At 27.4% G+C, this 27993-nt stretch overlaps 2 protein-coding genes across 2 annotated transcripts in view; one reads left to right on the forward strand and one right to left on the reverse strand.

The window, feature by feature from the left end:
• Nucleotides 1-306: 306 nt before the first annotated feature.
• LOC107448019 (Dachs ligand with SH3s) lies at nucleotides 307-14262 on the forward strand. The gene is made up of 3 exons (XM_016063114.3): nucleotides 307-655; nucleotides 2502-3218; nucleotides 8220-14262. Exons 1-3 carry the CDS (start codon nucleotides 607-609, stop codon nucleotides 8522-8524), a joined length of 1071 nt encoding a protein of 356 aa, XP_015918600.1. The 5' UTR covers nucleotides 307-606; the 3' UTR covers nucleotides 8525-14262.
• Nucleotides 14263-16067: 1805 nt separating this feature from the next.
• Nucleotides 16068-27993, reverse strand: part of LOC107448018 (E3 ubiquitin-protein ligase listerin) — a gene marked incomplete in the record, with an annotated part of 37040 nt that continues 25114 nt past the window's right edge. Inside the window, 12 exon segments of the mRNA XM_043057638.2 lie at nucleotides 16068-16265; nucleotides 17037-17204; nucleotides 17289-17483; nucleotides 19188-19275; nucleotides 19809-19938; nucleotides 20932-21112; nucleotides 21186-21366; nucleotides 21868-21960; nucleotides 22043-22265; nucleotides 23245-23434; nucleotides 24459-24603; nucleotides 27588-27696. Coding sequence (XP_042913572.1) covers nucleotides 16185-16265; nucleotides 17037-17204; nucleotides 17289-17483; nucleotides 19188-19275; nucleotides 19809-19938; nucleotides 20932-21112; nucleotides 21186-21366; nucleotides 21868-21960; nucleotides 22043-22265; nucleotides 23245-23434; nucleotides 24459-24603; nucleotides 27588-27696 — 1784 coding nt within the window.

Below are 27993 nucleotides of genomic sequence, written 5' to 3' on the forward strand. Positions count from 1 at the left end.
TATTTTCTTGGAACTTCCTTTTAGATGTGTTTTATTAATAGAACTCCCTAGTTTAAAAAAAAAAAAACAATTTTATCTAAGTAAAATTAAAATGGAATGTTTCCTCAGGAAACCTCATATTTTCATGCTGCTTTTATGCCTTATAAAAGACTGCTTACATTAGAAATGTTATGAAACTGGAAGCAAAATACCTTTTTCGTAGCTTTACCTTATTTCTAACAGAGGTCTCTCAAATACCTTAAAAAAAAAGAGAAAACATTTATTTAAAAAAAATAAAACTACTTTGATTTGACAGCTTTTTTCACGACCGTAACGTTAAAAGTTACTGGCTTTGTTTTTTTGCTTATTTGTTTTTGTTTGACGGTGATGAACTTGCTTTTTAACTTCTGCCTATGGGCAATTATGAACGTGAAATGTGTATATATCAAATGAGGATTGTTATTTCTTACTTGGAATTCTTTAGAATCGACAAGATTCAAGCTAAATTATCTTGGATCTAAATTGCACTTATCTTTTATTTATGTTGAATGCGGTGGAAAAAAATGCATTTTAAAAGCATTTTAACATAACCAGAATAATTTTTTTATTTTCTTGACCTTTCTTGAAATGGCGTTTTTGTGTCCTGTGAGAATACGTCGAGGCAAACGGAAGAAAGGTTATTATATTTAGAATTTGATAATTAAATTTTACTTTAACGATTACAATAATTAATTATTTATTAGTTTTACTAATCATGGACTAATTCATTTAAGCGTATAATCTATGTTAACTAATTGGTGATGTATTAAACAGTTGTGATTAATTTCAATTGCTAAATGATCATTAATGAAATATGGATATTTTGAATTACATCTTTCATTATTGTGAATCTGTCAAATTAAAGTTTTAAGAACTTATTGACTGTTACGAAATTGTTTGTCGTATTCTAGTTTTTGAAGACTCATTATGCAAAAATTATATTTTGATTTTTTAAACTTGAAGTCTGAAAATTCTGGAGTTATTTTCGTAATTCACCATTAATTTCAGTTTCTAATTATTCTTCTACTTCCATCTGGAATTTTAAATTCCTATATTTTAGCATTTTTTCCAGGTTTTATTTAATCATTGAATTTGCAATTCTGATAAAAATGTGATACATTTGGTTGGTAGGCTGATAAAAAATTAATTCTGTTATAATTTGTTAAAAATCTGATAAATAAAAGACCTTAAAATGTGAATAATTTTTAAGATTTAGTAGTGTGTAAATAAAAGTTTTTTTTTGTTGCTCTCTTATCTAAACTAATTAAACAATAAGTATTATTCTTAAACAGTTACATTTAGTTTTTAAGTTAATCAGAATTATTAATACCTTTCTGAATTATGGCTGAATTTTCTAGGCGAACCTCTGACTACTCATTTGACTCATTGACTCAATTATTCTTTCCGAAATAACATTCAATTATAAAAAAAAAGTGCTTTTACACCATTGTTCTTAAAAGCTGTTAGAAATAACATTCAATTATTCTTCAGAAATAACATTCAATTATCATGAAAAAGGGGTGTCTTTACTCTTTTGTTCTGAAAAGCTCTTTGAAATTACCATATATAGTCTTATTTATCTACCCCTAAAAGGATTTATGGGCTGAATCTGCATCATCACCTTTATTAATTCACATCTTATTACATCCACATTTATCTGCAATCTCACTGCAGTCTCACCTCAGCCAAAGATTATTATTGTAAAAATTCAGCTTAATATAGCAAAGTTTGCAAATATAAGGTGCACAAAAATTATACTCGAAGTTTTAAATTTAAGTTAAATTTTATGCAAGGATACTAAAAAAATAAGAACAAATCCCTATGCAGATAAACCTGTAATTTTAAACCGGTAACAGAGAAAAAAAAAATCCTAATGTTTTGTGATTTGAGGTATTTTCTTAATTTAGCTCTTTAATGGTTATTGTAAACAAGTTTGTTTAGAGATGTTTTATAAAGTAGTTTAATTAATTTTTTCCGATTTGTTGGTTTACTTCTTAAAAATAAAACTGATGAAAAATAATTGCAGATGCTCATCTTTAGCACCCGTTGCTGTGATGGATGGTGTTACTGGTCTTACCTTTATATTGTAAAGTTGAAAATAAAAATGTTATGTACTGCATAAGTTTGCACATTATTGTCAAAAGTTTGTGATATATGCTGTGTGTAGAGCTAACTTAAATTAATAATATCGACCATTGCAGATCTTTACAAGATTTTTCTCTAACTCTGTAGTGAAGCAAAAGTTGATGTAGAGAAAGTCATTTTAGTTTAGGTTTGCATAATTCTGTGCAATGATTTTTCTTCTTTCTATTATGCAGAATATTGAGACATTCAGAAAATCTATACAAATTTTGACTTATTTGTGTATGATAATAATTTTTTTTATTTAAAAATTTATCAAAGTTATTTAATTTTAAGAGGAAATTTGTATAAAAAATGCTATTTTATTAGTTTTGAATACTTATTTTAGTTTTTAATTTCAGATGGTGATAAATTATCAAGTCGAACACCTAGCATAGGCAGAATCACTGGCAGTGCCAGTATCGAGACTTTAGTTCGCGTTGGAATAGAAAAAGAAAATGGTTTGTCACCAGATTCCAAAATGATTGTATTGCATGATTTTACTCCCTGTGTCGATGATGAACTTGAAGTTAAAAGGGGTCAAAGTGTAAATATGTTATATCAAGAAAATGACTGGGTATATGTAATTGCTGAGAGTGGCCAGGAAGGTTTTATTCCTCACTCGTACTGTGCATCTTACGGCTCCCATTTTGCTGAACTTGCAATGAACATTAAACATAAAAAACTCCCGAGGAATGAGAGAGACCAAGAACTTGATCAAAATTCATCTAGAGGAACTCAAAGTGCTGATAGTGGGCAACATTCTGATGTTGAGAGCTACGGTGTTGTTCCAGAAACAAGCTCTAACAATAATGTAATGGCTTTAAATCAAAATAATCCTAGCTCATCTTCTCAAAGCTCTATCCCAGATGTCCATCCATTTTTTAAAGATCCCGCGGGTCGATACATTGTTCTGTATACTTTCATTGCTCGAGATGAAAATGATGTGAGTGTAGAGAGAGGAGAATTTGTTACAGTTTTGAATAGAGAAGATCATGATTGGTTTTGGATTGTGAGGTCAGATGGTCAAGAAGGATTTGTACCTAGTGCCTTTGTATACCCAGCTGACGTAATTCAAGGTAATATATTTTTTATAAGGTTTTTAAATTAATTAGAAATCAGATATTTTTCAGTTTAGGCAAGTGAATACTTAACAAATTGTTCTATTTATTCCTTAGAATTTCATCAATAAAGGAATAGTTTTATCAGGAAACTTATTACCTTAAATTTCATTAACATTAAAAAAAAAGAAAAAAGAAAGAAATCTGCATTTTATTGTTCATTTAACATTTTAATTGTTCAACTATTACTTTTTCAGCTATAACCATTCTTTTATTTTGCATGCAGCTTAATAAGCTTGGAAAATGGTTGTAGTACTGTTTTTAAAATTTGAGTTTATTATGTTACTAACAGGGCCAGATTACCTATTAGGCCAGACTAGGCCATGACCTGAGGCCCCCAATGATTAGGGGCCCGCTTAAAAAATTTTTTTTGATAATAAATTTAACAAAAATTAAGAAAAGCAATGATTTTTTAAAACGAAAATCAATTTCAAATATATATTAATAAAATACGATAATTTTTTTAGTTCTAATTTAACAAAATAAAGTAAAATTTAATTTATTATTATTTATTTTTATTTTAAATTTGCTTTCTTAAATGAAAAGATATATACATACTTTTATATTTGAATAAATAAAAAATATACAAGATAAAAAATTTAATCTAAGGGCCCCAAAAATTTAAATGGCCTAGGCCCCGCTTGAGCTTAATCCGGCCCTGTTACTAAATAAGGGAGAGGGTTGGTGGATGAAGTATATTCAGCTGATATAGAAGAGGATTTAATTTTTGCTTAAAACGATCTGTTTTAAAATTACTAGAGATGTAACTAATTTTCGACCCTTTTGCCGATTATTCGGTTGGGCGAATACTTGGCCACGTATTTAGCAAAGTATTATTTAGAAAAATATTTTTCGACAAAGTTTTTTTTCTGGAAATTCTCATAGATTTAATAAAGAATAAATTATGAAATCATATTTTGAACTATTCATTATTAGAAATTGTTTTTACATGTATTTGTTAAATTCTAGTTAAGTTAACTAGTTAATTTATGTTCTGATAGGCAGATGGAAAAGTGAAATTTGAATAATTGAAATTAGATTACTTTGTACGGAATCAATGAGTTTTTTAATGCTGATTTTTTAAAAAAAATTGTATTTAGTCAAGTTTATTTTGTCTTTTTTTAACACTTTATATTTTAAAAGTTTAGATCTTTTTTTTGTCTAATTGTTACATTTTTGCTTGTTTTTCTGTATTAACTACAACACCACATTTTAACAGAGCATTTCTAATAAACTTAATTCTTTTATTGTTACTTTTTTCTTGCATGGTAAGACAGACAGTGTTGTTTCTTTTAGACTTGAAATTTTGCTTTTTCTTCAAAATACGGTAATTGAAAAATTTAGAGGTTTAGCTTTAAAATTTTCTTTCAAAAATTAAGATTGATTATTTTTTCTGTTTTGCTTTTGTATATAATCTTTTTTTGTGGAATTTTTTATGATAGCGCTGCATTTTTAAAAGAGTTTCTGATTTGTTCCGATTCTCATTCTGAAGAGTTCTGATAGTTTTTTTCTTTCAAAAATGTATGGATATTTTTTTCTGAAAAATATTTTTATCATTAAAATTTTATTTTAGAATTTAGATGTTTTTTTTTTATTTCTATTTTTCTTCAACTTTAGCTTTTTTTAATGGCTGTTAGTTTTTTAAAATTTATATTAAATATTTTTAATTATCTTAATATCTAATTATCTTAAACATTTTCATTAAAGTTTTTTTCCCTTTATCCCCATACCAATAATGCAGCTAAGTTGTGATTATTTTTCATTTGTGAAACTTATTTATTTGTAAAAAGTAATATACGAGGGTTGCTATTTATATTTCTGGCCTGATAATGAAATAACAAATATGTAGGATTGAAATGGGTTTTATTGTTTTTCAAAATATTCTCCATGATGATCAATACACTTTTGCATGCGTTTGAACCAATTTTCAAAGCACTTTTTCCAGTCCGATTGAGGTAACTCCAAAACATGCGTTTTGAATGCATCAACCGCTTCTTCGGGGGTCGAAAATCGTTGTCCACGTAATTTATTTTTGATGTGTGGGAATAAGAAGAAGTCATTGGGTGCCAAATCAGGGCTGTACGGCGGATGACCCATCAGTTCGATCTTTCGCTCCGTCAGAAATGCCTTTGTTTGAGTCGATGTGTGAGAGCTCGCATTGTCATGATGAAGAATGATTCGCCTGTTCTTCTGCTTTTTTCGAATTTCTCCGATGACTTCTGGCAAACAAATGGTCGTGTACCATTCAGAATTGACCGTCCTGCGTTGCTCTAACGCCACTGTTGCCACATGACCGTTAATGCCGAAGAAACAGGCAATCATTTGTTTCGATGTGCTTCTTCCTCGAACAACTTTTGTTGGTTTTGCCTCGTCTTGGAAGACCCATACAGTTGATTGCTGTTTTGTTTCCGGCTCATATGCATAGATCCATGATTCGTCACCTGTGTAGATGTTATACACAGCCTTTGATGTACCTTGAACGTATTTTTCCAACATTTCCTTGCACCAATCGACACGAGCCTTTTTTTGAGCGTTTGTCAGATTATGCGGGATCCAACGCGAACAAATTTTTTTTACGCTCAAATGTTCATGCAATATTTTATTGATGCTAGTCATACTAATGTCCAAAGACGCCTCTATCTCACGGTATGTCACATGACGATCTTGCTTTATCAGTTCACGCACAGCATCGATCTTTTCTGGCACAACAACGGATTTTGGACGACCTGCACGGGATTCGTCCTGGATCGAACATCGACCACGATTAAATTCGTTATACCAATTTTTTACAGTGCTGTAGGATGGCGCTTTATCGCTGAATAAAGAATTAAGTTCATCGAAGCACTCTTGTCTTGACAATCCACGTCGAAAGTTATGAAAAATAATGGCACGAAAATGTTCACGATTCAATTCCATTTTTTGAAAGAGAAGAACTTTTCAATTTACTGTCAACAACACAAATGAAGCTATAATGGTAAATCGTCTGCTGAATTTATGTTTAAAAATATCAAACTTTCGATTAAAATCGTCTGCGGTCGCCTAGCAACACTTACTGTTGCCAAGGCCAGAAATATAAGTAGCAACCCTCATATATTAATGATTTTTTTTTTAAGAATTAAGTTTGCCATTCTGCCCTTAATTTTGGCTGATCAGTATTTGGCTATTTGGCCAAATCACTATTTGTTACATCCATAACAAATTTCCTTTGTATAAAACAATGCTTACAATTTTCAAAATTTTTTATGGTAATTGTTAATTAACAATTACCCTAAAAAATTTTTGAACTACATTGACATTTCTTTTTGTAAGCATTGTTTAATACCCAGGAAATTCGTTTATTTCCAATCAAATTTTTTAATTCCAATTTTTAATGATGAGTTGAAATTTAAATAAGGATTTGTGTGAATTTGTTTATTAAAATTATTAACTTTTTTTCAATGAATTATATCATTGTCATAGTATTTTATTAAGATCTTTAATTTTTGAAAAAAGAAAAAAAAAAGTAAATTTGAAAAAAGTTTAGAGCAGGATTTCCCAACCTTTTTGCATCTAAGAATAAGATCACACTCTTCAATGCTGGCCAGATAGGCTGGCTAATTGAGGTCAGGGGACCATTGATAATTATTTTTTGATTGTCTGAGTAAAATTTTAGTGATCTGGACCAACAGACCACCCTGCATATATTTAAGTACTCGCAATTAATATATAAATTGGTATGCAATTAGATAAAAAATAAGAAACTTGAAAGGGAAAAAGAATGAGTTAAATGGTTTCTGAGAAATAAGAATTTAAACACATGGCTTTTTTTTTATATCTCTGTAACTATTTATTGTATTATTTAATGGATTATTTATCAAAAAAAGATTTTTTTAGAGGGATAAACAAATTCTGTGCAAACATTTTTGAATTGGATTTCTGAAATAATGATGAAAGATCCAAAAATTGAAATAACATTAAATGGCCAAATTTCTGACCATTCTCTTGACTTAACTATTGAAACCATATTTTCCAGATTGTGGCTACCCCTTATAGTTTGATAGTTGAAAATGACTTGAAAAAAGGTGTGCTTTTTCAGAGAAAGTACATTTTTAGTCTGATTTCAAAACTATAAAAAACAGTTAATAGAATATTTGAGATCAACCTTTTGACTCTTCGTCAAACATTAGAACAAAAGTTATTTAGTTTGATTTTTTTTCCTGCTCAAAATATATCCTTTTAATGTTAATACAAAGCATATTTTTATAAATAAATAAACATTATTTCCAAATCTTCGAGTAACTTTGGCCTAACCCTTAAAAGTAGTTTTTTATTTAAAAGTTTTCCGATTCCTATTGCCTTATTGAAAATTTGCCGAAATTAAAACTACTCAACCGATCTCCCCACACAAAAACATTCTTGCACCTACCAGTGTTCAAGTAGGACAAAAGCATTTTCAAGGAATATAGTTTATATACAGAAAAGGAAGTTGGCAACTATTGAATCAGAATGATCAGAACAGAGAGATCAAAACAGTTTTTTATCCGGACACATTTATTTATGTTAAACTCATTTCCATAATTTTTAAAAAAAAGTTGCTTTGGTCTAATATTGTAATAAGCCACACTTTTTCCAAAAGTGACAATTTTTAGTTTTTCCAATTGGTTCAGTTTCTTCTGTTTTTTTTCCAGTATCCTGGAATAACGTTAGTTTCTTCTGGACAAAATGCTGTTTCTGATTATAATATGCTTGCCATAGACATAAGTGATTCAAAGTTGGTCAAATTATTTGACTGTACTGAGGAATGCAACTTGTGTAGACTTATCAATGTAACTTCAACTAATAATTTTATTTGGTTAATTTAATCATCTTTGAATCACAATAATTTAAATAATATTAAATTTATTTAATTAAAAATGTAATCACTTAATTATTTACTTATTATATTTTTTATAATATTTTTATTTCATACTGTGTTTGTAGATCATGTTGGAGCTCAGATAACAAGTGGTAATCAAGCCCATCAAGCTTCTAATTTAAATAACAATCACCACAACCCCACACCTCCCTCTGAAGATCTTCGTTTTCATGGAAGTGAATTAGTGATGTTGTACGATTATAAAGCCCAGGCACCCGATGATTTAAGTGTAAGAAGAGGAGATTGGGTGTATGCTGATATGAATAACCAAACTGTTGATGGTTGGCTTTGGGCATATGCTCCTAAGACTAGAAAATATGGCTTCATTCCAAAAGCCTATGCCAGACCACCTGCCATGACTTCATTATGATTCTTTTTTTCATCATGAGCTTTTTGCATAACTTGTTGCGTTAACGAAGTGTAAAAAAGTTTCTTTGTGTCTTTGATACAAATAACTTTGGTATTTTTGCCATAATTTATTTTGTTAATTTTTTGTTATCTTTGTACATTTTGTTCTATATATACTTTGTTAGTAAAATTTTGCATGATTAATGCTTCAGTGCCACTTATCATTTTTGTATTTTATCAATCAATTTTTTTCTTAAATTTTCTAAGTCTGATCTACTTAATCTACTATGTTATTTGTTTCTCCGACATTAACTAAAAAGACTTTAATAGTTTTTTTTTTAAAGTTATTTATAAATAAGGGTGCACAACTTTTTTTTTTAGGAAGTGTGCAGAAAAAAATGATTTTTGATAACCAAAATAAATTTGATTTTTGATAACAACCGATAAAAAATTAATTATTTCCTAGTGTAATGAGAATTATATCAATTTGTTTTCAAAATTGAGGGACCAAATATTTATTTGATATTTTGAATAAAATTTTTTTTTGAAGTTTTATATATTTTGTCTTTGGTAAAATTAAATTATAGTAGATTTTCGACTTTCTCTGTGATGAATTTAATTTTCTTGTGACAACAATTTACAAGTTTAATGAATTTTAATTCAATTGATGACAACTTAATTATTTTTTACCGTATCAATTTGTCTCCAAAATGGAAAGACTGAGGAAGTGTGTGACAATTTTGAATTAAGACATTTCTTATTTTATATGTTTTGTTTCCTTTCAGAAAATTTTATTATATCAGACCCTCAACTTTTTTCTGTTTTTTTCTTTTTATTAACTACTTTTATCTAACTTTTACGTAAACCTTGTAGAAATTTTTCACTAAACATGTTTTAAAGAAAACTTTCTTTGAATAGAAATGGCTAAAAGTTTAAATATTTTGACATCTTGAATTAGCTTTTTTAAATTTTGAATTTTATTATTAGTTTTTTTCATAATTTATAAAATTTAGTTTGAAAAAATATTATAAAACATCTGAAGGCAAATAAGTGGTTTTTCCAGTTAATTTTTGGTTATGAGAGAACACACATCGACCATTTAAGGGCTTTAGGTTGTGCACCATTATTTTAGAAGTATATTATCAATTTAAGTTTTAATAATAGTTCATGGCATTTTATGAAAAATGTAATGCTTTGATTTATGTTACTATTTATTTCGATAAACAATTTTGTTGATTAACCATTTAACTGTAGACTTTGGACTTGATGGAATGTGTTTGGTTTACTGCATATAAAACCAGTTTACTCATATTGGAGATACAGAACTTAGTAGGGAAATTTTTGTTAAAATTCATGTATGTAGCAAATCAGTTAAAGGGTTAAGAAACACATTCCTTACTTTTTGGTTTTTCTTGGAAGCCTTTCTGTGATACTATCAAATATTTGTAATGCATCTACTTTATATAGTCTAAATGGTTTATCTTTTATATAAACGTTTCAAAATTTTTAAATTATTTTTTTAAACTTTAGTAATTTTTAACCAAAACCATTGTAGCTTTCACTCTCATTTATGTAACTGTAAATATGTGTGTTTTATGTGTATGATAATTTGTATATTTAAGTATGTGAGGTAGAAAATGGAATGACTGAAACTGTGAACAAATTTATATGAATGTTTGTAAGATCTGATTTTTGAATTTTACTTTTCTCAATATTTTAGCGATATTTTCAATGAGAAATGAAATCTTTTTTTTATTTTTTAATCTTATAATTCAACTTTTTTTTATAGATATCTTAGATTTGTGGTCTCAAATCAAAAGCAGAGAATGATCTAAAGAATTGTGCACATCTCTCACGAGCCTGAGATACTATCTTGTGCTAGTAGATGATAAGCAGTGAAGGTGGTTATAAAATTAAGTGCAGTCGAACCTCATTAAAACAAAAACGTTGAATACAAATACTTGCTTAACATGAATTAATAATTTCAACATCATGTTATCTTAGAAAACAATAATATTTTCATCATTTTATACAAATTTAAAAAATATCTTTTTCTGTTTAAGACAAAGTAAATGTTGCACCTTGACTTAATTCTCCTTACGCTCGAACGGAAAAAGAGTGTTGTTACCAGGAGGGCATGTTACCCATGCTGGTTCAGTATTGTTTACCTTACACTCCACAAGCTTGGCCATCTGAAAGCATTTCTTTCTTTTATGATCATTTCGTTCCAGGTTAGTTTTGATTACCCTTTCTTTCGCTTACATGCCCAGGTCAGTGCTATTTGTGTTGGGTTTGACGGCAATATTCTGAGAATGTATTTAAGCCATGTCTATTTGTGTTTTTTTAACTATTCCTGTTGTGAGTTTACAGTTAAGTTTTTTCATATAATTCAGAGTTGGATATTTTATATAGACAGTTTATTTGTAAGATTTTTCTAAGGCATTTTGTTTGAAAAGTATAAAATTGATTTTCTTGTTGTTTAGTCAATTTCCAAGGGCTGCAGCCATAAAGTAGAACTGCTGTTACATTGAGTTTAAATTTGAAACTTTAGCTTTGTTTAGATGTATTTTATTGAGTATCTTGAATGTGGATTGTGCTTTTTTAATTCTTACAGCGATATTTTTACTTGTCCCTCCTTCAATCGATATGTTGGCATCAAGATTTGTAAAATGTTTTAATTCCTCGATTTCTTTTCCATTCACATTTTTATTGCTGTTTATTTTTATTAATTTAGCCCTGGATTCATTTGTTTGCAATCAAATTCGTTAAGCATTTACCTCTAAATTATTTGTCTTTAATTTCATATTTTTAAAATTTGATACAATAACAAAAATGTTGCTCCAAATGAAAAAAAATTCATCACTGTTCCTGAATTGGACTAGTGAGAATAGTGCATTTGTCCTTGGTATATCAATCTAATTGGTGGCGTCAATTAAAAACGTGACAGGGTGTACCTTTGATGACAAGGTGAGTGATGCAGATCTAGGTGCTGAACCTGAGGAAAGAGAAAAGAATTGCATTCTTTCCCTGCAGATGTAGAAATATTTTAGTGTGCAGCTTCTTTAAACTCTGTTCAGTGCCTTCTATTGAATTGTGCCATTCAGGATGAAAATGCACATTGAACTTTGGATGATTCAGAAAAAGTGGATTCTTTTATAAACAAATATCTCAAACAAAAGTTATAACGATCGATGTATTATTGCATTTTCTCTTTAAAATATTTATTATTTATAAGAATATTTTAGCACATGAAATGTATACATAAATGGATTTTACAGCACATATACAATTATCATGTATGTATCTAGGTGAGTCAGGGCTTGTTAAATGTTAGAAAAATATAATTTTTTATGAAAATATTAACTTAAAAAATAAAGTATTCATCTACAGTTATTTAAATTTTTTGATTTAGATAGTTATATTTTAAGGTCATTAGAAATGCTTTTTCTTACTTTATCTATTTATGTAAATTTCAGTTAACAGAAAATATTCTTGTCACTCTTTGACTTTGGAGGAGGTTCGGCTGTACATGAATAAAAGTTGACATTTGTTGCCGTCGATCAAATTACACCTAGTGTGAAAAATGCAAAAAAGCTTCTATAGTTGCAAATGGGCTGCCAGTTTGAGACCATTGTCTTAGACACAAAGAAAATAGGATAAATTAAAGGATTCTTTTGCTCAAATCAAAGACCCCACATTTGCCTAATTAAAAAGGCAATTTAGTAATTCTTTGTTATTATTATATTAAAAGTTTATCTCTTAAATTGTGTTGTTGAATCTCTTAAATTCTGTTACTCTTCTACAATGCAATAATTACATTTGATGTTCTTCAATAGTATTTATTTTGTTTTATGTTTGTATATATTCAAAGCTTTTATCAAGTTTTTTAAATGTTGGTTTGGGTTCATATTTTTAAGTTTTTAAAGACGTGTTATTTTTTTTTACATTGCGTTTTTTAAATAAGATAAGTCTTGCAAATTTGATTTAATAATTGTAATAGAATAATCTTAATATATTTATTTAAAAGTTTGAACTCTCTCCAATGTGTTTCATTAAATACATGTAAAATTTTAATTTATTGTCAGACGGCCAGTTATGCTATGCTCAAACCTGGATTGAGCTGGTTAACAAAAATATCCAAGAACTCTGTTTTGTATTTACAAAAGTGTTTTTTTGTATATTTAATTGTAACTTTAATAAATGTTAATTTAAGATATTCACCATGGTAATTTAAATTATAATTCGTTAAAAATTGCATAAATATTTCACTTTTAACAAAGTAATTCCAAAATTTTGAGTTAATAGAGAGTAATAGTATAAAAAAAAATTCTTAGTATTAAAATTTGCAAAAATTTTAAACTTGTTATTCATAGAAGTGTTTAGTATGGTTGTTATTGTAACACTAGTGCTATATTAATAGACTATTGGGAAGGACATTGAATTATCTTTAGTTTATTTAAAAATAGAATAAAATATTTCCTAAAGAAAAATCATTAAACTTAATTTATTGACTGTTAAATAAAATTTACTTTTTCTAAAATAGTAAAATTTAAATCCTTAAAAACTTTTTCAAACAATTAAGACCATTTTTAAAATTTTATTATATAATGCTTGAATTTTTGAGAATGAAAACAGTATAAGTTCAAACTGTAGAAGTGGAGCTAGTATTGTTTCCTCTTTTAATAGTAGTTTCATTTATACATCTACTTTTACATATATATAAAAAAAAATCAGTTCTTAACTTATATTTTATTGATTATTGTAAGTATGCGCGTTGCATTTTGTTAAAATGCAATTAATATATTTTTTTTAGTAAATTTGTTTATAATTCAGAAAAGCGAATTTATTAAATTTGCGAATATTTATTTTTAATTGTTACTAATAAGATAAGAGAGATTGTTATCAAGAGTCTTGTATATCAAGAACCAAATATCACATTTTATTTTTCTTGTTCTATTTAAAGGTCTAATGTTAACCTCGTTTTTAAAATGTAATAACCTAAAAATAATAGAAAAAAAGCATTAGGAATTATCTAAATTCATTTGGAATGAATTATTATTAGTCAGTAAAAAGTGCCTTTAACTACCAGACTGTTATTATGAATGAACAGGGGAAAATTTTCACTCTGATTTTTCAATACAAAGCATGGTAAGAAGCATGGTAAGCATTCAGGCAGCATGGTAAGAAAAAAGCAGATTTATTGACCATGCAAATCAGAAGTATAGAGATGAATCAGTTGAGATTCATTCTGAACAATGTTGATAAGTGTATTAAAACTCTATCTTATCTTGATTGCTGTAGAACACTGGAGAAGATGGGCAACTTTTGAATGATCACAGAATTCTTCTAATTCTGGAATTTAACACAATATATTTCTCTGTAATATAATTTTATAATTGTTGCAACAGTTTTTTGTATTTTTGAAATAATTTTTCTGATTGTGCATTGTTATACAACCACATATTATACAGTTAAAATAATTAATCTAAGTAATAATCATTTAAAATATTTGGTGTTAATATAAATAAATTGAAAGAAACTTATATATATTCTTGTTTAAGGAAAAAGTTCCTAATATGGCAAATTTTTATCTCACTATGTTAATGAAATAGCACCAGAATAATATATTCTAAATTTGTTAACTGAATTTACACAAAGATATTTTATATCAGCAATATGACATTAATACTTTATAAAATATTTAATGTGCCAATATAATAATTTGTTGATTTTTTAATAAAATGTGTTCTACTTTTTTTATTTTTGAACTACTTTTCTTATTTTTAATTCAATTGACATTGCCTTATGGTGACAGGACTAAAATAAAGTTGGTTACTGTCAACTGCGGATATTTAGTCATGCAGATATTTAGTCAATTTTAAATTTCTAGTGAAGAATCTGTGTACTCAGTCACAGAGATGGAAATATTTTAAAGGATTGATGGAAGGCTTGTTGAGTCTACATATGGTGTTTAAATATGTTCTATTTTTTTTCCTTTTCAGTAAAAATATCTATTAGGTAAAGTTACCTAGATAACATAATTAACTTTACTAACAGATGTTTTATTTTTTTAAATTGAAAACTGGGTTCAAGTCCCTTCTGAACAATGTTGTTACATTTGCTGGTGGATAAAATGAGCAAAAATAAATTTTGGAATAGTGGAAAAAGTATTTATTATCACTTTTATAAATTATATTTACACTAATTATAAAAAGATATAGAAAAGTTATAATAGTGTTTTCTTTCTTTAACACAGCTCATTTAAAAAAAAAAAAAAGACTTTTTGTAGATCTTTTGAAGTTTAAGCTTTCTATTTAAATGATTGTACACAATGAAGTTTAACAAAAGCAATGCAATCGGGCAAGTTTACTCATTGGCTATGTTTATTTATATCTGCTCTGACCCATAACCATCCTGTTTTCAGGCAGAAGTGAAAATACACTCCGTGCAAGAACAAACATTTTTTTTCAATGGTAATTTTATGCCATTTTAACTTTTTCTATGTTAATATGAAAAATTGGGTCAACATATTTACTGCAGCATATACATCTGAAGTGTACTGCATTTCTTTACACTTTATCAGTAATTATAAAAACTAAGGAAAGTGCACAGTTCTCTAACTAAAATTAATAAACCTTCCTAAATAACATAGTGAATCATTGCACAAAATAAAGCACAAGTCTTCAAAATGGGCACATGAATTGTTTAAATACTTTTCTTTTTACATAAAATCTGAAAAATATTAAAAATCAGGGCTCGAAAAACCGCCCGTCCTCGGCGGTCAAAAATTCCCCGCGGACAACCAATTTCTCGAATCCGATGTCCGTGCGGACGGCCACTTTTCCGTTAATGTTCGGGACACATTTTCAATTTTTGTAATCTGACAAGAGTCTATCGCCTCATTTCTAAAATGACCCTCTAATCTAGAAATACAGCAACATACTGCGTATAGTGGAATTGATGTTTTCTCTATCTGGGAGTACTGCAGCTGTTGAAAGGGACTTTTCAGCAATGAGCTTACAAAAAACACATTATGTACTGGTTTTAAACAAGAAGCGTTAAACGCAATTATGAGCATCTACCTAAATGGAAAGCCCCTTTCAGATTTCTGTGCAGAAACCTCTGTACATCATTGGCTTGATTGTGGAACTGGCGAACGTCATCATATTTGATTCATTTAAAAAACGCAGTATCCTCGGATAACTTGACCTTAATCATTTAAATTATTTCATAAAGGAAATACTATGTTATTATTAGTAACCTAGTATTTCTCTTATTACCGTATAATGTAATCCTAGTATTTGTAATCTAGTAACTACTAATTCATTGTGCAATTTATAGAAATGTTTGTAATAAATAAGAGAAAATTATATTTTCATTTATTTAGAAGCGACGGGTTAGTTTCAAAGGAGGACGGGTGAAATTTCTGAGTTTTTTCGAGCCCTGTTAAAAATACTAGAGTAAATAGACTAATATCATTATCTTTTTGAGAAAATTTATTGTTGAAATTGTGCTTACTTAATTCTTAAAAAAAAAAAAAAATTCAAAATGGTAAATAACATTCATAGCAATAGAATTCAATTTTATTAAGTTTTAAATACAGCTTTAGATAAAAATTTATTGATTTATAAACACACTGATAATTTACAATATGAGAACTCAAATGAGTACAAATTTCAATGTTATGTTTTCTGCATTGGAATAAAGAATTCATTTCTGCACAATGGGCATGTAGAGTTGTAGCTTGTGTCAAACCATTTGTACTAAAAGGAAAAGAAATAGGATATGATACATATATAAAAAGTCAGAATCTTACCTATTTAGATAGGATGAGTATTAAAGGGTAATAACTGGTTTAACACAAAGCATGAAAATGTGCAATGTATATTAACTCTTATAAATTTAATAGGGTATTTTAGAATGTTGTCAAAAAACCAAATATGTTTCATAAAAATATCACCTTTTTTATTTTAATAAAAGTATCATAAAACCATGTTCACAAGTACAACCAGGAGAAGATTTCTTTATCTGTACCTGTGCCAAAATGTTAGCCCCAAGTTTGAGGAGAACCAATTAGTTGTAACACAAGGAACTTCATCATAGGAGGAGACTAACTTAATAAGTATAATTTATTACCTATTAAGTTTGGTTACCACCTTCACATAACCAAATACCACCTCTGTGCAAGATTTCTCTTTTTATACATATTTAAATATATACAAGTAAAAGAACTGGCGAGATGCATATGGGCAATTATAATTTTCATGAACACATATGTACTGAAATGAGAATATTTTCGCATGTATAGCATTACTTTACAAGCAAAGTTAAGGCCCAAAAACCTTTATATGTAACGGACATTTTTCTGTCGTGTACTAATTTACAAAGAGAAACATACTACAAACTGATTTGTGTTATAAGAAAGCAACTAGGAATGATGAGAAATTCCAAGTTAAACATTCTCAGAAATAGTTCAAATCCTTTTCCCCTGGTTTTAAAAATAACTTAAAAACAAATATTTAATCATAACTTACCAAACAAGCAGAATGGAATTTCTTTTTGCAAACACGACATGATAATTTAGGAAGTTTAAGTGTTGAGCTATGTAACACGTAGTAACAAATCATACATTCTTCAACTCCTTCAAATTTCTTATCTAAGTTTCTCTTCCAGATATTAAGACCATCTAGTATAGAACCATTCTAAAATATAACGATTCAGTTTCAGATGAAATAAGCAATAGAGTTGGAAATATATACAGTAACCAAAAACATATATTTAAATACCTGATATCTTAGTACAGTGGTTAATTGCATCAACCAATGCCTCCATTCCAACTGTCCAATCACAATTTTGCCTCTTCTTTCAGCTGAAATAGGTCCTAATGGATAGTTTACAGGAAGTTGGACACTGAGTTCAATAGCACAATCATCTATGGTGTAAGTGGCAATAACTTCTCTAGACCCTGGACGAGCTTGAACCTATTTAAAATAAAACCACACAAATAATTGTTTATTGCTTTAAATATTTATACGTATATATGCAATTAACAGCTTCAGTAACTTAAAACATAAGAGATAATTCTAGCAAATCAACATTTAGTAAAATGTAGATAAATACTAATTTCAATAACTACAACTGTCTTGATTGTATAAGAATTTATAATCTAATTATCTTTTAATTACTCCCAGTGTAAAGGTTATTACTTTAAATTTATAGAATGTTTAATAACATAGGGATAAAAGTGACATCTAACAATATGTGCCTTTAATGTCGCTAAGAATTGTACTAAAGAGATAAAATTATTAGAATAATTATTTCCATAAACAATAACTTCTATATGGCAATAAATCCTTGTAAAACTTGTTTTTAGAAAAATAATACACTTAAATAATAATCAATATTTTTTCCCCTGTAACAAGATTTTGTATAAGAGCAATGCCTAATTTAATTATTTCTCCATATTTACGGATCAGAGATTTACCAACAAGTGATTTTTAAACTCTTGCTCCTTCCTTCAACGAGAATGGTTATTGTATGCCCAGTGCAAAATCTTCTCAGGAATGAATCCAACAGTTTAGTTTACTTGAAGGTAATAGGTATTATACTTGTGTTAGCTTTTATTGTTTACATTATAATAATAAGTCATGTTTATAGCAACTGGCATTAGTAAGTTCATATTTGCNAGTATACGTCCAAATTTAAAATAAAAAAAAAAAAAAAAAAAAAAATTAACTATTATCATAGAGAGGCCAAGCTTATTAGAGCTATGCCTGGCCTCATTGAGCCTGAAAACTTTTAAACTCAGCCTTTCCCCACTATGATTAATATGATATTTAAAAATTTGTTTTAGCCAAAGCTTAATATTTAGTTTATCAAACAAAAGCCTACATTCCCCAAGATATAGCCAAATAAGATTATTTATATCAAATATAGATTATAACTTGTTAGTTTGTATTTAATAATTTTAAATTAAACAAATTTTCGTACATTTATTTAGTTTGTAAGTAGTAATAAAATTTGTGTAAACTTTAGAATATATCTGAGCCTCAAAAGCTCTTTTAGCTAATGAGCCTGTGTTGGGCCCAAACTGACTTTTTTTCATTACCAAATAATATATCTCTTAATAGTAATGTCTTTAATAGTATGTTCATAAAGCGTTGTAAAGAGGTTTTACAGCAATTAATTATAATTTTTTTTTGCATGATTTTACCTTAGAGTAAATCAGTTTTACAATTGAATCACTGTATGCATAGCCTGTTAACTACTTTTCCTGTTAACTACTCTTCAGGCCTGTTAACTACTTTTTGAAAAACTATTTTCTGCTTTTCCAATCAATACGATAAAAGAAAAAGAAAATGTCTGAAAAAATTAGGTCCATGTAGTGCATGGACCAAAAACTTTTTTCCTAATTTTTTTTTTGCACTCATAGGGAAAGCAGAAAATATTCTGTTTAAGTTTTTCTGAAAGTTGTAAACAGGATATAACCTTTTCTGCTAGAAGCGATTTAATTGTGACAAAAACTATTACAATTTGCTTAATAAGTTACTTGAGGTTAAAAAATAGCCATAGGTTTTGAATTAAAAAAAAAGTTCTAAAAAAGAGAAAGTGGATTAATATAGATTTGAAGTATAATGTCTAAATTAAGCAGCTATTAAATTAAGCTAAATAGAAAAAGTACTTACCACCATATTTTCAAAGTTCTTCTCACTCTCATGTACAGCTTGTATTTCTTCAATACAAAGAAGTCCACTAATGTATTTTGTTGTAAATCTAAAGTAGAAAAAATAATAATAGTTGTGAAGAGTTTAGTGACAGAAAAATTTAAGTAACAGTATTTTAAAAAAAATGAGAGGGGCAGATCGCATTTAATTATAAAATATCGATTTATTTTGCAAAATTGTTACATTTCAAACATTTGAATCGATAAAGGTATTAAGTCACAGTCTGATTCCTTTTGGATTGCAAGAAGGTTTTAAGTACATTTTGCAACAAACCTTAATAAGTAACTTAGAAAAAAGAAGAAAAAAATCATCGCTCTTTGGCAGGAAATTAAAATGCCAAGATTGGTAATGCTATGATGCAGACAGATTATACGAATGTAATGTTAGATTTTGCCATTTAACAGCTTGCAAAAATGAAAAAAAAAAAAAAAAAGATTTAAACCATCTTATTGTTATATTTAAACTTAAAATTTACTCAATATTTCACTTCTTTTAGCTCTTTTTATAGTGTTCTTATATAAAGTTCTAACTAAGGGAAATAGTTGTTTAAACTAATGAAAGAAATTTTCAATTGGTTATTACTTATTAACAATGTCAGAAGATTTTCTGTCAAGGTTATTCCACCAAGTTCTAATTGAAGCAGGAACTCTACGTAAAACAGTGGCATAAACATAACTTGCAACCCTCTGTATATCTTCTGAAGATGAGAAGTCTGTAAAATATGCATAAATAGATCAGGAAATTTTGAGATTCAAGATGATTCTAAATGAATGTTATTTGACATACTTTTTGTCTTTAATACACATATCAAAGAAAATTTATAAAACTTTGTGATAAGAGATTCATTGATTTTATAAATGATAAAGTAAGGTCAATTCTTGACACAAAACTGTATGCTGGAAAGTTTTTATGACTATCTTATGAGTTTGAAGGAAATATTAACAAACTCCAAATTTTTTTAAATATTATGATATGCAAATAAATCGTGAGATTAAAATAAAGAACTTGCTATTTTTAAATTTTTTTTTTTATATAATAGATGCAGTTAAAACATAGAGTATCAAGTATACAGAAAAAATTAAATACAGATACTCTTCAAAACATTTTTTCCAATAATAAGTAACTATATAAATAAAACAACTTAAAATTTCTCATAGGGAATGAAAAAGGTTATATTATATTAACAGTTTGAGTAATCTTTAATCACTAAAGAAAAATATTTCACTTTGTTTTATTAACATATGTTTGTTCATAAAATGTTTTTAAAGATAAAAAGCAAACAAATTTAAAAAAAATCCCACATGGTACGAGAAAGATTATATTATACTAATAAATTGAACTATCGTCAATCACTAAATAGAAATATTTCACTTGATTTTTAAAAATCAAAATATCAATTACTCATTATTATTTTATTTTATTTTAAAGATGAGCTTTTTTAAAAGAGAAATTTGTAAAGCTTTAATCAAATACAACATACTTATAAAACAGTTGGGCTTTTTTTCCCCATCTAGAAACTCAGAAATGATATTTATATCATACAAATTATAATTTACATAAATAAATTAATTTATAAATTATTTTTAAATGAATTTATAAAATATTATTTCTGTATAATTAACTACATAATTTTAAAATAAAATATTAAAGGATAAACAAAAATGTCATAGATAATAATAGTGAAAATATGCTGAATTTTGATTACCCAAATTCAACACAGGAGGTTGAGTAAATAACAACTTTAGATCCTCTTTCTTTGGTGTACTGACATTTTGACTTCTTACAATACAAGCAACTGGATTGCTTGGCATAAGGCGGAAAACATTAGAAAACAACTCAGAGAGTAACTTTGATTCCTCAAGGTGAGCAGCATAAATTGATCGAACCTAAAATATATTACCTCTTAACAGAGTTTTTTCAAGCAATGGAAGTAAAGTGATGAATATTAAGTCTATTTACCTGAGAAGGAGAAGATGAAATAAATTCGAGCATTTCAATCCAAGAAAGTAAATAAGCCATGGTATATATATATGAATCAGTTCCTGGTAAAACTGAGCACAAGTCCCCAATTTTAAAATCCAGTAACATACTATCGATGATTTCAGTCAAGAAAACTAGTAGTTTTATTAAAGGTGATGCACTGTAAAAATGCAGAGTTTTATAAAGTTAAGTTATTATTTTTTAAATGGAATTCTGAGGAGATAACTACATAAAAAAATCAAAGGTACAAATAAATTCTCATAAATCAAGAGAACTATATACAATCCAAATTAATAATAATAAAATCAGTAGTCAGTTCAGTGGAAGCAACGATTTCTTCCAATTTTAAAAAGAAACATGTTGCAAGCAGAAATATACTATATTTACCGAATCGTGTAATTAAAGTTTAATATCATTAAGGAATATGAAACATTCTCTAATTACAAAAATTTGAATAGATTTCCAATGAAGCTTTTTTTGCACTAATTAGTTTCTTTAAAATTTAGAGGCATAATTTCAGTATAAATTTTGAAATCATCATTTTGAATTTATGAGTTAAAATCAAAACAATATATTAATTTGGCAGATAACTAAGTATAATAATAATAAAAAAAAAACAATATAATCATCTAAAACTAATAATTAACAATTTGATTACTACCAATTAGGAATTTTTTCTATATCTTCGTCTTTGTCTTCATCACTCAAAAAATTTTCTGAATTGAGCAGCATGTCTGGCAAACTTCGCATAATTCTGTCAGAGAATAGTAAAAAAATAACCATAAAATAATTATAGTTTTATTAAGTTAAGTCTTTAATAAAATTTTAGAACTTACTTCATTAGAAGTGAATGAGAAGTAAACTGGATTTGTCGATTGCTAAAAGTCAATGAGGATATTAGGGACTGTAAAATGGTATTATCTCTAATTCTTGGAATTTCTGTTGATTTATCAATCATTTTCCCAAGAGAATTGGAAGGAAGGAACTTCATAGCTTCAGAAACACTCAGCAGCATGTTACAGCATATACTAGGTAGTGGCTTCATTTCATTAAACATATCTATAAATAGATAATTTATTTAATAGACTTAACAATTTCTTCCCCCAACATAAATTATTTAAAGCATAAGCATGATCCAATATAAAAATATAAACCAAAATAATTTTTTTTAACAAATAAATCCTTTTGGCAACTTTGTAGTTAATATTTTAAATAAAAATGTTCTCAGAAAATTAAAAACTATTTGAATTTCTGTTTGAGAAATAAGAAACAAATACATTGGATCTATGGAAATTATAATCTTACAACAGAATCTCAGTCATTCTAAAATTGGTTTAAGTAAAATGTCCTTCATTTGCTTGCAAACACGCTTTTTTTTGGTATGATTTGCAGCCAGGACATTTTAAATAGTACATACATACTAGACTATTTTTAATAAAGGGAAAACAAACAGCTACAAATATAGTATAATCCACCGCTTAGAAAATTTCATTTTATGGACACGCTTCTCTGAATTTAAAAAAATGAAACATAATTTCAAAACGACTAAGATTTACGGTGTATCAAACTTAATACTATGAAAAGAATTAGTGAATTACCCCAAATATAACTACTAGTTTCTAGATTTAAAATAATAATAATCACTAAAAAGATTCATTATGATCGGAAAATAGAGTGCAAATGAATGCTACCTGGTTTCCAGAAAGCTTAATAGAATCTTGCTTAAACAAAAATATTTTGTGCTAAAGTTTTCAGTAAACCAGAATTCTACAATAATTTTAAATTAAATTTCATAACATACCAGGACTTAGTTTTCATAATGTTGTGAATAAATGAATAATTTCTCTTGGAATTAATCAAATCTGTTTCGCACATTTATTTTTCAAATAATATATTATACACAGTTAAACAACTGAATTTTAATTAAACTTTAGAATTCGTTATTTTTACTTGTAATGAGAAGAAAAGAAAATATAAAATAAAAGAAAAACATACATATTACATGTAAAAGAGTTCAGTTACACTATGTGACACTTACTTGTAACATAAAGATAAAGTGAAACTATATTTGTGAAACACTCATCATCCAGAACTAATTGTTTCTTCACGTCTTCTTTCTTAGATGATTCCTGATCATTGCATATAATAGACATTGTGGAAAAAGCTTCAAAGGTTTGATAAGCTTTCAAAACTGCAGCAGGATTTTCAAATTTCTTCAAAAATTGTTTCTTAAGAAAATAAAAAGAAATTGTTTACTTTTTCAGCAAAATAAATGAACAAGTGAAACAAACAATCAGTATGAAAGAAAACAAAACCATGAAAATACAAATCAAAGGGCAAAATTAAAATACAGTAAAAAGTTGATAGCTTAAAATACCAATGAAAGCAAAAAATACTGAAAATTTGAGTAATGAAAAAAATAAAAAATTTGCATTATATAAAAACAGGTAAAATACAAATAGATATTGCTCTCCTCTTCTTTCTTCCCTCCAAATTGTTGAAACAGTGATTATAGGAATCTTTTCCATTCCTCAGTGTGATTTCATACATTTTTAGATGCTTAGAAGTTTAAGAATGAAAATAAAGCTTTAATGATTGTACAATGTCAAATGTTTCTCATAACAATCTTTAATAAACATCTAGAATTCTGTCTAACATATATAAGTTTTCTTCAACATGGAATGAAACAAAAATTTTCGAAAAAAAAAACCCCCATTTTGACAGTGATTGTTGAAATTGTTTTTTTATTCTAGTTAGATTATTTATGGCCTAAGTCAACGCAACTCTTATTTAAATAAATAAATGATTTAAAAAAAAGAGAAATTTTATAAACTCCCTCAGGACCACGATCACATATATGAGATTGAACAATTCTCCCTTCATAACCCACAGTATCTTATATGAAATGAGCCTTTCTGACTCTAGTGGCTTAAAATCATATGGATATGATCTTAATATGGTATTCCAGGGTTCCCACTCTATGATGAGATTGAAATTCAAGGACTTTCCAGGACTTTTCANTGATCTTAATATTGTATTCTCATATTATATCTAGTAATAAATGATTAAATAAATCTTGCCTAGTAATAAATAATTAACAAATTAATATGCATTCTTAAGTATGCATAAACTTGGATTTTACAAGCGAGGGGAAACAGTCCTTTTACCATTTGCAGATCTTGAGGGGTTAAATAACATTAAATGCAACAGAATAGAACATAAATAAGATTAATGATAGAAAGCGTTATACACCTGAGACAAGGATTTCATAGTTGATCCAAGATAATTCAAAATAGTCTCATTAAAAAAGTTAGCTCCACAATTGACAACAGAAGATAAAACTGCTACTACTTGCAAGTGATAAGAAAACTTCATATTGTCATTAGGGAAATTATACCTAGAAATTGTAATGAATTAGTTAAAAAAAGTAAAATATTATCAAAATAATAAGAGTATGCAATAAGAATTAAGTTTGATGGTACAACTGAGATGAATTCAATATTATGATAAATGTATTAGCAAGATGTTAAAATTTTATCATCAAGAAATATTTTTAATCAACATTAATTATACTTAATATGATATGCAGAAGAGCACTGTTCAATTTTAGGTTTCAAGCACAAGTATTTAATATATGAGAATAATGTCTAAAAATTGCGCCTTGAAATTTCAATGTATAAGTTAAAACATGCATTAAAATTTCGTAAAAATATTAAAAGCATATATGAAATAAGAGTTAAGTTTGATTTTATTACACTGAAAAAAATTCAATATTATGATAAATGACGTTCCTTTTTATACCAGAAAATATAATTTTAAGCAAATATTAATTAGATTTAATAATATACAGTATTACCAAAGAACCCATTAGCCAGGGATGAGATTAGCCAAAAAGTAAAAAAGCTGAATTTCCACGATAGTAAATTTTACGCAATCACAACCCTTTAATAATAAATTCCAGACAGTTTAAGGTAATAAATAATGTGTTGACGTACAATTTTGTACTAATCTATTATTATATAAATGATTACATTGATACTTAACATTTAGTGAAAATAAAAATTACCAATTGAAAAAATAAAGCTGGAAATTATATTTTTCCTCAGCTCACATAAGAGACAATTATTACTTGAAAAACTACCTGGTTTTGCAAATTAAAACTACTGAGAATATACATCAATATTTCATTTCTTTTAATAAATACTGTTTATAGCAAATTGATTTGTGATTTATAGCAAATATATCAGTAATATTACTTTTTAAATTATATAGGAAAAAATAAACTTCAACAATGGACCGAATCATTATGTTCATATTATAGTCTAATCTAACTAGAGCCCTCTGAAACATATCAACAACAGTGAAGTAGAAATATATAGTAACTCCTTAACATACAAGAATTGCTATTTTAGTTTGAAAAATTACATAACAATCAGCAACTGTTTAGATAATTGTTTTTTATTTGATAAGAATTTTGCATTATAGCATAAATAACAGCGATTATAAATAAAATTTTGAAGATGAGTTAATTAACTCTTTTTCCACAAAAAAAAAAAAATCCTTTTTTAAGTGATTGCTGTATCTTTTATGTTTGCTATATTTAGTCGTTAATCCATCTTCAAACATCTTGTGACAAATCCTATTTTTTCTTCTTTGCAAGCACAGAATGTAAGTTTTGAATATATTCCCTTCCAGTTTCTCTGATGTTGTAACACTTACATATACTAATAATCGTCGTTAGAAAAACAGTCACCTTTATAGTAACTAATTTTTAAAAAAAATTTACTTCTTACAAGAATCGCGATAGTTGATCTTAAAATTGCGTGAATATGAATAACAATTATGGATTTTGAAATCACATGAATATGAAACTAGATATACGATTTTGAAAATGAGAAAATACAAACTGGGATATAGAATTTTTAAAACGCGTAAATACAAATCACGATTCATAATTTTTAGATCGCGTAAATACGAATCATGATGCGTAATTTTTAGATTGCATAAATAAGAATTATGATGCATAATTTTTAGAATGCGTGAATGCGAATCCCAATGCCTTATTTTAAAATCACGTATAAATACGAAAATCAATGTTTGATATTATAAACCGCATGAGCAAATCAAGACATTGAATTTTAAACTTGCGTGAATACGAATCGCTACATAGGTTTTTAAAAAGGCGTAAATACGAATCACAATATCGGATTTTTAAATCTCGTAAATAAGAATCGCAACGTACAATATTCAAATCGCGTGAATAAGAATCGCAACACGCAAATATGAAAAGCTATGTTTGATATTAAAATCGTGTGAATAAGAATCGAGATATTAGCAGATTCCAGGCTTGGGACCTCTAAAAGGCTTGTCAGAAGCAGCGTCGTTTGAACTACGAAAATCGGATCTATCTGGAGGGCGGGTAAAAAATTCGGAAAATCTTATCTGCTGCGTGTAAAAGGGGAGAAAATAGCTAAAATAAGTAAAAATGAGAAAGGATTGGTAGCCATGTAGTTTGAATTTTCTGTTTCTCTTTGAAAATCGGTAAATTTTCTGAAAAAGCGGAATACTTATAAAAAAAAGTGAAATTTTTAAAAAATATGAATTTTTGATTAAAAAAAAAAGCTGAAATTCAAGAGATAAAAGCGGAAATCCGCTAAAAAGCGGAAAAATCTCATCCCTGATTAGCAGAATTTAAAGAGTGAAACTGCAGAACTATCTTCATAAAACCAAATTCGTCTGCACATCAACCCAGTCTCACAGAGATTGTTATTGTAAAAATTAAAGATAATTTAATTAAGTGTAAAATTTGAAAACACAAGGTCCTTAAAGTCAAATTATATATAAACAAAAAAAGTTTTTATGCATAAATGCAAAGACTTAACGTTGTTTAAATTTAAGATGAATTTTATACAATGATACTGAAAAAAATGCTAACAGCTAAGCCTATAATCAAGTAATAGGGGAAAAAAAGCAATTTTTTACTTTTTGTTCTTAGCAATGCTCCCTCAATTCAACTTTTTAATTTTTATTCAAAACAAGTTTGGAGTCTCAGCAATATTTCTCCCTTTGGTTGTTTACTTTTTGAAAACAGAAAGAAAACTTTGATGACACATAATTTACAGATGCTGTAATAATCTGCGGTGCCCACATGCTGGAGATGTACGAAAAGTGAAAATAATGATATAAATAAAACACAATAAAAAAGGAATGTACAATAGCTCTATTAAATTATAGGTTCCAATTATGATATTATAACTATTTAAAAACACAATAAATATGGAATGTACAAGAGCTCTATTAAATTTTAGGTTTCAAACACAAGTATTTAAGAAACATTATTATTATTTTTTTTTTCAAATAGAAAGTAAGTTAAACACATACTCGATAACCTTGCATATAGTTTCAGCCAAAAGATTTTGCAAATCTGTACTTAAAGATAAATCCTCATTTTGTAAATAACAGCATATTTCACCCAGTTTTTCAGCAAAATCTAAAGAATCAATGAACAAATTTATTTTTAAAGTATAACTCTGCAAGTAGTCATGATAAAAATAGTTTGGTTATTATTGATAGACCAATAATTTTTTATTAGTTAAAAATATTCAATGAAGCTTTGTTTAGAAGGAATTAATTAGAAAGGGAAAAATAGTTATAAATGAACAATTTATTTCTTTGCAGTAGTAGTTCCAATTTTAATAAATACCAATTACATTGTCCTCTTATAATTTTTACTATTAAAACAAACATTTAATTTTTCAAATTTTGTTTAGAGAAACAAGTTTAGTTT

This window comes from Parasteatoda tepidariorum, chromosome 1 (assembly GCF_043381705.1).
Source record: "Parasteatoda tepidariorum isolate YZ-2023 chromosome 1, CAS_Ptep_4.0, whole genome shotgun sequence".
NCBI classification, from domain to species: domain Eukaryota; kingdom Metazoa; phylum Arthropoda; class Arachnida; order Araneae; family Theridiidae; genus Parasteatoda; species Parasteatoda tepidariorum.

What these genes read in the sequence shown, in the direction of transcription:
- LOC107448019 (XM_016063114.3), top strand. Translation starts at nt 607, where the DNA reads ATGGCGTTTTTGTGTCCTGTGAGAATACGTCGAGGCAAACGGAAGAAA. An exon ending in TCGAGGCAAACGGAAGAAAG is followed by an intron (nt 656 to 2,501) that starts GTTATTATATTT and finishes TTTTAATTTCAG; the next exon opens with ATGGTGATAAATTATCAAGT. An exon ending in CCCAGCTGACGTAATTCAAG is followed by an intron (nt 3,219 to 8,219) that starts GTAATATATTTT and finishes CTGTGTTTGTAG; the next exon opens with ATCATGTTGGAGCTCAGATA.